At 41.8% G+C, this 12073-nt stretch overlaps 1 protein-coding gene across 1 annotated transcript in view; it reads right to left on the minus strand.

Annotated features, from left to right (window-relative positions):
- Positions 1-1627: 1627 nt before the first annotated feature.
- The window catches only part of LOC134487141 (protein mono-ADP-ribosyltransferase PARP14-like), a 32019-nt gene continuing 21573 nt past the window's right edge, over positions 1628-12073 (minus strand). Inside the window, exons 12-18 of the mRNA XM_063288738.1 lie at positions 10969-11031; positions 10312-10479; positions 8061-8285; positions 7370-7972; positions 5058-5206; positions 3486-3660; positions 1628-1975 (exon numbers count right to left, since the gene is read on the minus strand). Coding sequence (XP_063144808.1) covers positions 1659-1975; positions 3486-3660; positions 5058-5206; positions 7370-7972; positions 8061-8285; positions 10312-10479; positions 10969-11031 — 1700 coding nt within the window. The 3' untranslated portion in view covers positions 1628-1658. The remainder of the gene's footprint in view (positions 1976-3485; positions 3661-5057; positions 5207-7369; positions 7973-8060; positions 8286-10311; positions 10480-10968; positions 11032-12073) is intronic.

Genomic DNA, 12073 nt, shown 5'->3' on the forward strand with positions numbered 1-12073 from the left:
ACTGACTGGAAGAGATCCGTATTCATACTCATTCCAAAGAAAGGAGACCAAACAGAATGTGGAAATTATCAAACAATTTCATTAATTTCACATGCTAGCAAAATTTTGCTGAAAATAATTCAACAATGTTTGCAGCTTTACATCGACAGAGAACTACCAGAAGTCCAAGCTGGATTTAGAAGGGGATGCGGTACGAGAGATATCATTGCTGATGTCAGATGGATCTTGGCTGAATGTAAAGAATACCAGAAAGATGTTTACCTCTGTTTTATTGATTACGCAAAGCCATTTGACCGTGTGGACCATAACAAGTTATGGTTAGTATTACGAAGAATGGGAATTCCAGAGCACTTAATTGTACTCATGCGGAACCTGTACACGGATCAAGAGGCAGTCGTTAGAACAGAAAACGGTGATACCGAGCGGTTCAAAATTGGAAAAGGTGTGCGGCGAGGTTGTATACTTTCACCCTACTTATTCAACATGTACACTGAACAAATAATTCAAGAAGCAGGGATGTACGAAGAACGGGGTATCAGAATTGGTGGAAGACTCATTAACAACTTGGGATATGCAGATGATACAACTTTACTTGCTGGAAGTGAAGACGACTTGAAGTGCTTGCTGATGAAGATCAAAGATTGTAGTCAGCAATACGGACTACACCTGAATGTGAAGAAGACAAAGATTCTCACCAATGGACCAATAAACAATGTCACAATAAATGGAGAAGAAATTGAAGTCGTTAACAATTTCAGTCTACTCGGATCAATAATCAATGCCAAGGGAAGTAGTAACCAAGAAATCAAATGACGTATCGCACTGGGAAAATCTGCCATTAAAGACCTATCTAAAGTTTTCAGAAATAAAGATGTCAGTTTAAAAACAAAGGTGCATCTGACTCACGCCATGGTCTTCTCAATTGCCACATATGCCTGTGAAAGTTGGACATAGAAAAAAAGAAGATAGAAGAATTGATGCATTCAAATTGTGGTGTTGGCGAAGATTACTGAAAATACCATGGACTGCCAGAAGAACAAAAAAATCAGTTTTAGAAGAAATACAACCAAAATGTTCCCTAGAGGTGAAGATAATCAGGCTTAGACTCTCATACTTTGCGCACATTGTCAGGAAAGACCGATCGCTTGAAAAGGACGTCATGTTTGGTAAAGTCAAGGGCCAGTGGAAAAGAGGAAGACTTTCAACGTGATGGATACAATTACTGCAACAATGGATGCAAACATTGGAACAGTCAGGCATCTGGCGCAAGAGCGAACAGCATTTCGTTCTGTTATACATACGGTCGCCATGAACGACTCGATGGCAACTAACAACAACATGACTAGCCTGTTTACAGGAGGTGGCACTTTCATAGCTACTCCAAGGAAATCTGACTGTGACCCAATGTAATCTGCATTTTGCTTTTCTTGACTACTCATTAACATGCTAGTATTGTAACCTTCCTAACTCATTGCATCTATTTTGTCTGAGTATATCAATAACATCTGGAGCATCCTGAGAAAACTGGAACTTCCAAACTCTCATTTTCCACAGGAAAGAAGAAAGTTTCCTATCTTTTGAATAGTGCATTATTTTATTCATTCATACATACACAGTTTTTAAAAAGAAACATACAAATACATAATTCATTTTTTTGGCTAGTTCAAAATTGAATGTGAAAGTGAAGAAGGGTGAAATGTAATGAGATACTCTGGATATGCTTGGATATCATTGAAGATTACAAAAATGGAAGGCTTTCTGAGGTCATCAGTCACACTGTCAAACAGAACAGTAGTATCTGTCCCACTTTTTGGGTTTGGGACAACTAATCCTTTTGACCCGACACAATATTCCCCCACAAGCACTCTAGCAAGGTACATGTATTTTGTCCCAGATGCATCTGGCTTCGAATAGGTATTGTGGGCAGAGTAACAGGCATTTACAGCAAAGTATGTTCCATTTCCATAATGGGCAGCTATAGAGGAAGAAAAACATGTAAAGAGTCAGCAACAATCAGGGTCCATCTTTTCACTCTTTAAAGTACTCTGTCCAACAATACATCTGTCATATCAAGCACAATCAACACTCAATAGGAAAAACTTTCCCAGATATAGGTAGTCCTCGGGTTACAACAGCAATTAGGACCAGGATTGCTGTTGTTAAGCAATGTGGTTGTAAAGAGCGATGTCACGTGACTGCATCACTTAGCAACGGCAATCCTGGCAGTCCTGGTTGCCATTGTGACCCCAGGACGTGAGGGTCATTAAGTGGGAAGAGGTGGGAGTCCCAGGTAAGGAGCTTGGGGGGCTGCGCGTGTGCTGTGGGGTGTCCCGGGCAGGGGCTAGGGAGCACTGGTGGGTTGGCAGGAGCCACGGGAGGGCTGGCAAAGGCCTCAGGTGTGGCAGTGGAGGCCGTGGGTGGAGGGGTGCTGCAGGCTCGCACTATGGAGTGCAGGCAGGCTGGGGGGGTGCTACAGAGTACGAGATCCCTGGGATCTCATACACCATAGTGGGCTCCTTGAGAGAAAAAGCAGCGGGAACAACTTACTGGGGCAACTTGCAACCTTCCCTGCTGGCTTCCCCACAGAATTTGCTTGTGGAAAGCCAGCAGGGAAGGCTGCAAATGGCAATCATGAGACCCAGCTCGCTGCGACATCGTAATTGTGAGCTGGGCGCCCAAGCATCCAAATCATGATCACATGATCAAAGGGACACTGCAATGGCCGGAACTTTGAGGTCATAAATCCATTTTTTCAGCAGTACTGTAACTCTGAACGGTCACTGAATGGAGCCTTTCGTGTCATCTTGAGCATTAGCCTCCATATGGTTCCTTCCTTTAAACTCTATCTGAGTGCCTGACTTTTCCACCATGAGCAGATACCTGCAGTTACAAAGTTAGGAGTTCTGGGCTCAGATCCAAAGCAGCTTTCCTGCATGTGGAAAACACCTCCTGCTCATTCCACTTTCCTGCTGCAGCCCCCTGAACTATGTCCAGTGTGATTCTGGAGGTCATCAACCCCTCAAGAGTTATATGGGCAATTTCTTTTCTATGGGAATTCATCTCTTCTATCTTTGGTGCCCAGACACCTTACTGATTCACTACTGACCAAACCACTAAGTTAATTCAAGGAAGGGAGGTGTGTTGGACTTTGTTCTGGGCTTCTGCAAGAAGGCAAAGAAAGCACCTTTTTCTTCCCAATTTCTCCAAGAACTGCAAAGGTGTCATGAGAAAATAATCTTCTTTTGCTTCCTCACCCCACCCCCAAGGTATACACTGTTCAGAATCCATAAAAGCATATTGTGTTATGGTGTAATGTGGCTTGATTAGCTCTGGCTTTGCATGTTGTGCTACCCTGCTGCTGTGGTCTATAAATCATGGTTACTGCTTAAGCCCACTGAAACTGAATAAATCTGTTAAACCAAACAGGGCTTAGGATAAATTGCAAACCAGCTCTTACCAAGAGCCAGCCTTAAAGCACAATTTACCATGCAATCCAGCATAACTCCTGTTGAAGCCAGTGTTATTTATGAGGGTTAATGATGTACTGGCTGTTCCATGAAAAAGGAGCCTCTCATTATTTGTATTGCTGTTTTTAGCATCCATCTCCTGCTTTTTTATTTGGTATGCCTGCCAATAGTAGAGGTTTTGTATCCTCTCAATCTGTAAATGAAAAGAGAGCAAGATTAACAATAACCCATGTCTTTTAAAAAGCAATGATAATCATCTGAAGAAACAACTGATTTGGATGTTTGGAGAATAGCAGCTCAAACAGGGGTACTTTTCTCCAATGAGATAAGTTAAAACAAGAAGTTGAAACCAACTAATACATTTTTAAAATAACAGTTGCTATTATGGGGCAACAGCTGCAGCATCTCCCATGCTTTTAGCCCTATCTGGATCACCATCATTCCTGCATGTACTGTACTGTCAGAAATGTGCAATTCAGAGAGCCTGACCATCGCAAACTCTTCAGATAGCTCCTTCTAGATCACCCAGAAGTAAGCTACTACCAAATATCTGAAGGACTCTCACATAGGAGACAGATCAATTTTCTCAGGCTCTGACAGGAAGCTGATTTCAGTGAAACATTAGAATTACTTCCTAATATTAAGACCTATTTGCCAAGGAAAAGGAGTACCTCAAGAGATGGTGGAGTTTCCTTTGCAGGAGCAATGTAAGCCAAGGGTGGATGACTGCCTGACAGGAATGCTACATTTAGTAATTCCTTCTACCAAGGACAGAACTGGAAAATATATTTTTTGAAGTCCCTTCTAGATCTGTGCAAAGATCTGGATTCAGCACAAGAGATCTGGAGTACATGTGAATACCCCATGTACACTCCAAATCACATTTTGCCCTTTGAATCCAATTCTCTACACAGCCCTACTCATTCCAGTGATTACCTTAGAATTTCTAAGATTATTCTAAGTGTAATAAAAGATTTGACTTCTGATGCTCTGTACATTTAATATGCAATGTACTTGTTCCCCTCATAATGCAATAGGAAAAGAGATAGTGGAAATCCAAGTTCATTAGAAGCTCAAGAGATGCCAATTCTCTAATCAGCTGTACCCTCCTGTACAGTACGGACCATCTTCCTTCAGCCAGAGGATACCCCTTTTTAATGACTTACTAGCAGCAAGATGACGGTATCTCAAGACAGCAAAAGGCCATAATGTTCAGCTGGCTTCCCTAAAGCTTGGCGGTTCATTTTTAACATGAATAAATGTATTAAGCTAAGTAGCTCAGGCCATCTATTTTCTCACCTTGTCCATAAAAAATAGGTGGAGAAATATGCTCCCATACACAACCAGTTTGTGGCTGAATTCCAATGTACAATTTGGGATATGGTTGCTGGAGATACAAAGAATGGTGTAGGACTACAAGTCCACCGCACTGCTCTCCTACCAAGTTACCTCACTAGCCTGCTCAAAGCTTTATGTACATTTAATAAATGAATGACATCAGCTTCAGAATGGGGCGTGGGGCAAAATAAGACTTTACTAGCCAACCAAAGCAGCAGAACAGAAAGGTTTGGGGCTTTTTTTCCCCCCTACCTTTTGAATGGTATATCCCTTGCATGTTTGGTAAAACATATCCTGGACTTTTATATATCCCGCCATTTCTGGTTTTAGCTCCACCACTTTGACACGCAGGGTTTCCTCCATGTCTTCCCACTCTTCAGGAATTGCTATTGCCAGATTATCTTTGTAAATGAATATGAGACAATTCTATGAGCATTTACAAATTGCCATTTTCCAGTCTGATTTTTAAGAACAGAAAATAGGCCAAGAACAGCACTTACATCTCTTACCACTTGGATTGCACATGCCATCCAGTTTTAGGCAAGGGGGGGGGGGGCTAGAAAACAGGGACTAATTATCTATGAGTATGGACCAAAAGGTGCTGGCCTAATGCAACAGTGATGCAGCTAACGACTGACTGCCCACTGCCCTCTGCCCAGTAGTGCCAATCTTACTACAGCCAAGCCTTTCAAACATGGCATACAGCAGCTCAAGCCACCCCATCCTCATGCAATTCCCAAGAGCTATTTCTGGTTGCATGTATCAATTTCATCTGACAAGATGGCACAGTATGATCTGTTTTGTTGTTTGCCAGTTCACAGATGTAGCTAATGTTTTTGGTCAAGTAGAAATACTGTAGTAACACCTGCATTAAAAGATAGTGATGGGTAGCTATTTGCATCTGAAGCAAAAAAAGGGGGGAGGGGCTTTGGAAGGGTGCCACCTGAAAGCCACATCATTCTAGGGGGAAAAAGTCTCATTTAAGGAAGCAGCACCATCAGTTTCCTCCACTCAAACTCAAACACACCTCTTCCACTTCAGGCCCAAAGAACTATACAACTTTACTCCCTAGCTGGATAGTTTTTTGCTATAATTCCATTATCTTGTTTGATTTGGGATTTCTGTAGGATTATTGCTATTGTTTAATTGTTGTGCTCAACCTGGATGATTTTATTGCAAAAAAAGTAGAATAAACATTATTAACTAGAAACAAACCATCATAAACAAGCCTCTTGATCTGTAGATATTATATGAAAGCAGCTTGCCAAGACTTTGGCAACACTTCCAATTAAAAGGTTAGCTTAGAATGAGGGCTGTATCACCATCTGCATCTTTTTCACACAAGGTCAGCCAACCTTAATTTTACATCAAACAATAGTAGGCATGTCTCAAATACCAGCATGGGTGATGCCAAGATGAGCTAATTTTATTTTAAAACATGCAAGATCTTTACACGGCTGTTTTTGTGTTGTTATTATTATACCCTTCCTTATCCCTTTATTTTGTCTTGAAACTATTTATCAGCCTTCCCTAACCTGTGTTGGTCTTCAATTTACATATTCCCCAATCAACATGCAGCATGGAGGGAGAAGCCCAAGTACTACCAGGATAGGCAACCTTTGATGACAGCAGGCTGCAGAAGGATGCAGTGTAAGAAGAGCTATATTAGGTGGTAGGTGAGGCCAAGGCTTTGGGTTTTTTGGAGATGAGGTCTTGTCATGTCCCCCGTTGCAAGGCATACATGCATCACAACGGGGAACATGCCTTTTCGGAGAAGGGAAGGAAGGAGGAAAGAATCAGTGCTAATCCTTTAAACACTGAAAGTCAAATACAAATAAAGGACAAAGGAGCCATGCCTTTGCCCTGACCCGAGAAGCCATCATCCTATCTCCCTGACATCTCTGCATTACCCCGGGGGACACACCTGCACCGGACACAGGAAGAGGACAGAGGTAATCAGTGCTAATCCCCCTGATCACCCATCGAGACTCCGGGACCGCACCCTGATTGCCCATCAAGACTCCGGATCAGGACTTTGGGACAATGGGGGGTGGAGAAGCACCAGGTCCGCACCGCGGGTATTTACCAGCTACCTCGCACGCCATGTGCTCATTCCCGTCTTTCTTTGTGTATGCATTCTATTCCCAATAAACCGGAAATCCTTAGCCTGGCTAGTGAGTCCGTGTCTTATTGGAATAAGGGCAACCATCACAGGTCTGGACTTTTATCCACCACCTTAATCCTATGTTAGAGAGGACATTACATGTTTCCATCCTCAAAAGGGTCAACAAAGTGTTGATTTTCAGCAGTGGTGTTTAGGGGAGGCTCCAGTGCCACTACAAGGTACTCATATGGTGTCTTTGACCACCTGTGCAGTACAGTGACAGAACTTAGTAACTTTTGAATGCTAGCAGCCAGCCAGTTTGGTCTAGTGGAGAGACAGCTGAATTTGTGCTAGATTCAAGGACTATGAAACTTAGGGGTATGTAATTTTAGAGAGAAAGAGAGAGAATGAGAGAATATGAGAATGAAGGAATGAACCATGGTCAAGCTGTAGAACACACCTTCTACTTTTGCAACACGCCGAAGAGCAATGTATGTCCCCTGGTCATCAACAGCACGCAGTTTACTGGGGTCCACTTTGTAACGCTTGTTCTGTATAGTCAGCTCATGCAGATTCTGACACTGTGCTGCAGCTTCTAGCTGCATATTGGTCAGACTGTCAAAAGATTTGTATTGCCCGTTGTCTTCATACTGCCACTCTACAAGGTTGCTGAGAAGTTCTGCCTTGGATTTTTCCTCTCTACCTTCTCGGATTATTTTGATCATTCTCTGTATTTCTGTACTGGCATGCAAGACATCTTTAGTTATACCACAAATACAAAGGGAGGGAGGAAGGGCTTCACTATCCAGTTTAATGACAATGTGCAAAGTTGTCTGGAGGTTCTCCAATTTTTTATATTCACTTTCTCCAAAGTTTGAGATCCATTCATCTGAGACAGTGTATTCATTCTGGCACTTTAAAATCAGGTTCTTAATCCACGATGCTGCATCTTCCACATTTTTCTGGTGGTCACCACAAATCTGGAAAATGGCTGGCTCAACTATTCTCTCAAAAAATAAGGCAGGTTTTAATTCCATAGCAGGTTTTTTGAAGGTAAAGAATTCTGTAACAAATCAATTCAGGGATTCAGTGCTTCTAACTATTGCACCTACAGCCAAACAATTAGACACAAATGGAACACATTTCCTTACCTGCTACTTTAGACAAAAAGGATTTTGATGTGCTCATACCACCACCAGACTTACTGGCTATAACTTCTTTTCTCTGCATGCTTGCATAAAACACATCTAGTAGATGTGGCTGGAAAATGATTATTTTAATCTTTCTCACGCTGGGGGCCGATGTTTTACTTGCATAGTCTACTATAGCATCGATCATGCTATCAGCTGCTATAACTGGATCACGTTTTGCATTTCCTGCAATGTTAATAAAAAGTGTGAATTTTAAACCAATTCTTTCTTTTACTGGTTAGTATTAAATCCCACCTTTCCTCTTATAGCTTGAAGAGGCCTGCAGGCACTTCTTTCTGCATTTTTCTCACAACAACAACATGGGACGCACTCCATTACAGAGGATGGAGGTCAACCCACAGCTCCCAGGTCTTAGTCCAACACCTTAACCATCACACCATTCCCCCCCCCTGTGGCTTACCATACTCTGTGCCTAGAAGTGAGGAATTAAATCCCATAATTATCATTGCCAACAGCCAGTTTGGTGTAGTGATTAAATGGTAGACTAGAAGTGGGGAGCCCCAGATTTTAGTTCTCCTTAAGCACAAAGCTGACTGGCTGACTTTGTGGTCACTCTCAGCCCAACCCACCTCATAGGTTGTTGTTAAGGGGAAAACTGGAGGAGGGAGCATTATGCACACTGCCTTAAGTTGTACAAAATAAAGGCAGGATATAAATGTAATCAATAAATAAATGGCAAATAGGTTCTGCAAAAGAGGTTGGTTACATCTGCTCTAATTTCTAATTTCTTATCTACGGCAGTTTTATTATGAAATGCTTTATTAAGATGGCTCGTTTTTGGAATGATCCTGAAGGCAGCCTGCAGCAGATCAGCACACATACTTGCACACTAACCTCAGATACCCCACCATAGCCATGGAGTGTCCCGTCCTGCTGCTCCAGGGCAACAGGCAGCCACAGCAGCAATAAAAACCAGCTGCCTTTGGTCGAAGGATGGAACCAGGCTGGTCTCCCCAGTGCTTTGATCACTGAGTGGCAAGAGGGAAGGCTCCCACTGGCATTTAATCACTTGGGCAATGATGGGCCTTGGTATGTGCCATTTTCCCCTTCCTGTATGTTCTTCATCAATCAAAGGTTACAGAGGGTACCAATCACAACTATTCCCTCTTCCCCCCCAAAATCTACACAAAATGGCTAATGTGTTACAAAGAGGTGGGCAACTCCATGTGGCCTATGGGTCGCTACAATATTAAGTAAACTTACTTTTTATATCAACTTTCAGCTAACAGTTCACAGGGACTAATTGAGAAAAGGAAAGGTAAATCTGGAAGTAAATGAAAATTATTCCTATTTGAATTCCAAAGATTTGGTGCTTTAAAAATTCCATTATCACTATGCATAATGATTTAAATACCTGACTCTCCAAGCCGAGATTGCATGGAAATACCTATCACAAGGTGATATGCGAACAGTGAAATGCCCTCTTTACACAGAATAGCCAATTTTATTCAGCAGCCTTCCTGAGCCAAGAAAAACCACCCCTATGTACATGTCAGATTCCAAACTCTCAAACATGCTAACACTGATCATTTTTAGCAGAAACCTGAACAAATAACCAATTTTTATGCAAGCCATAGGAGTTGGCCTGGATATTCAGACCCAGAAAAACCGTTTCCTTCATAAGGGAGCACAGGAAAGGTTGTGAAGAGAAAATTCTTCTAATAGTGTGCAACATCTCTAAAAATAGACCTCTCAGCTAAAAAGTTCCCTTCAGCTTTTTTTTTTTTTTGGAGAGGGAAATCTTTGACTCTCTAAAAACTGGATTCCAATCTTTAACAGTTTTAGGAAACATGGCCAATTATCAGAGGTTTGGGAGAATTGCAACCCCAAAAATATTTGACTAAGGAACAGAGATTCCTCCATGTGATAATGTCTTGAAAATACATTGTTAATTTTCCTTGACTAAGACTTACTTTTAACCCAATGTACCCAACCTATTCCCTTGATGCAGCCATCCGCTATTGGCCTGCAGCTCAGTTTTGAGTTCCACTCAATTTTCTGAATAGTCTGAGAGGCAAGATCTAAACTGATCTTCAGCTGCCAAGAACTCAGCTCATGTATACGCTTAATAACCTCAGTGAAGCTACTTGGGATTATGATGCAACATGAGATGATCCTATGACATTACTATTACTAGAACTTTCATTATGGCCCTTTCTACTTATTCAATTTTTGACAAGGCAATACAGACCTGTCCCAATTGCTGGAAACGCAACAGATGTAAATTGCCTCTGCTCACATTCCAGGAGGGTTTGAGAGACTTGCTTTTTGATATTAGTGTTGTTCACAAGATGGATTATATTTTTACAAGGCAGTTTTCCTCCTTGAGTGCATATGAGTTTAATGTGTGGCTGAGAAGCTGAATGAAAACAAAAGTCAGCTAAGTAGCAAACAAGCCAGGAATCAACAGGAACACACATTTCCATAGTTGAGAACAGCTGGATTATATATTGCAATAGACATATGTGTTAGTTTCATTTTGGCTAAGATCAAAGAGTAAACCCAAACACTATGGGTTTATGCTTAGCCAATGTCAGCCAGGCTAGTATGGCTTGTTCAACAAATGGCAATTCAAACCAACCGTGTCTTAGTCAATACATGTAATCAGCTTATGTTTTCCTTTATTATCTGTGTAATCCATATCTGCAATTTTATTTTATTTATTGCATATATTTTTAAGTTAATACATTTCTAGGCAAATGTGATTTGTATGAAGCATAGTTCACAACATAAGAGTTAAAAACAACTCAATGTATTCAATTTTCTACAACCACCTTTAGAAGTAACCTGAAATCGATTAGCAACCAATGAAGCCAGAAGAATCCTATTAAAAAACACTGTTCCTTACCCAGCTCAGCACATTCTTTTACCACCTCTGGACCAGCACTTTTCAGAATTGCTTTGGAAACACCTTTCAAACAAATAAAAGTTGGCAAATGAAATAACATACCTAGTCATATTTAAAGGCTTACCCAGAATAGAACAATCACTTCAAAATGTGAGCCTCCTTTCACTGAACCTCTGACTCTGTCAATGTAAAGTCAGATCTGACCTCTTTTTCTCAAGGGCACAGACAACCTTTCTCAGCTCAGAGCCACATTTTGTCTTTGTGTCCTACCTAAGTGTGAAAGGGACATAGCTGGTGACATCATGCTGCTACTGGAGTAGGTGGGGCCAACAGTTTTAATCCTACTTTTAGCATTTTGGAGTACCCTAAATATTAAGGGGAAAGTCAGCCTAATACTTTTTTCAGAGGGGTTTCAGGATTTTCATTATGTAAATTGGTTGCTTTAAAATATATACAGTATTTCTGCTCTTAACAAACCCTCTTGGAAAAAAGATCGGAAGAGTTTTGCCCTGCCCAATTAGAGGGGCAGCGGAGATCACAAGTGAGGCCCTGGATGGTTGCACAAAGCCAATGGTTTATTCATCCCTGATCTGGTGATTAATCCCAGAGAACAGATAGGGGTAGGATGAAATAGCCCTGTTGATGATGATCACTTTGATCATGCAGAAAAAGGGGAGATAGTTTGATGAGGTCTGAACCTATTTCAAAACCCACAGGATTTAGGGTGGTGGCTTTATGGTGAACTGCTCCTGAACACCTGTTGGCAGAGAGGTAACCCACCCCTTCAGAGGAACAGCAGAGGAACATACTGATTCTTCATCCATTGCTGATTACTTTGTGCCTCTCTCTCCTCAAAGTTTGCTCCTTCCTCTGTGCAGAGAGATAAGGAGTAGCCTGGCTCTCGGGAGTGGAAGAGAGATCTCCACCTGGGCCTCAGAAAACAGGGTGGAAAAGGTCAGAAGCTCTACATCCTGTCCACCCATGAAAGCTGTGCATGCTGTATAGCAAGGACAGTACACTTATCCCAAGTAGGCATGTGGTATTCCAATCCAGAACAGGCAAGGTTGCTTCAGATATGGGGTGGACCGTCTTGACCTGTCTACCC

The sequence above is a fragment of the Candoia aspera genome, chromosome 1 (assembly GCF_035149785.1).
Source record: "Candoia aspera isolate rCanAsp1 chromosome 1, rCanAsp1.hap2, whole genome shotgun sequence".
Lineage (NCBI taxonomy): Eukaryota > Metazoa > Chordata > Lepidosauria > Squamata > Boidae > Candoia > Candoia aspera.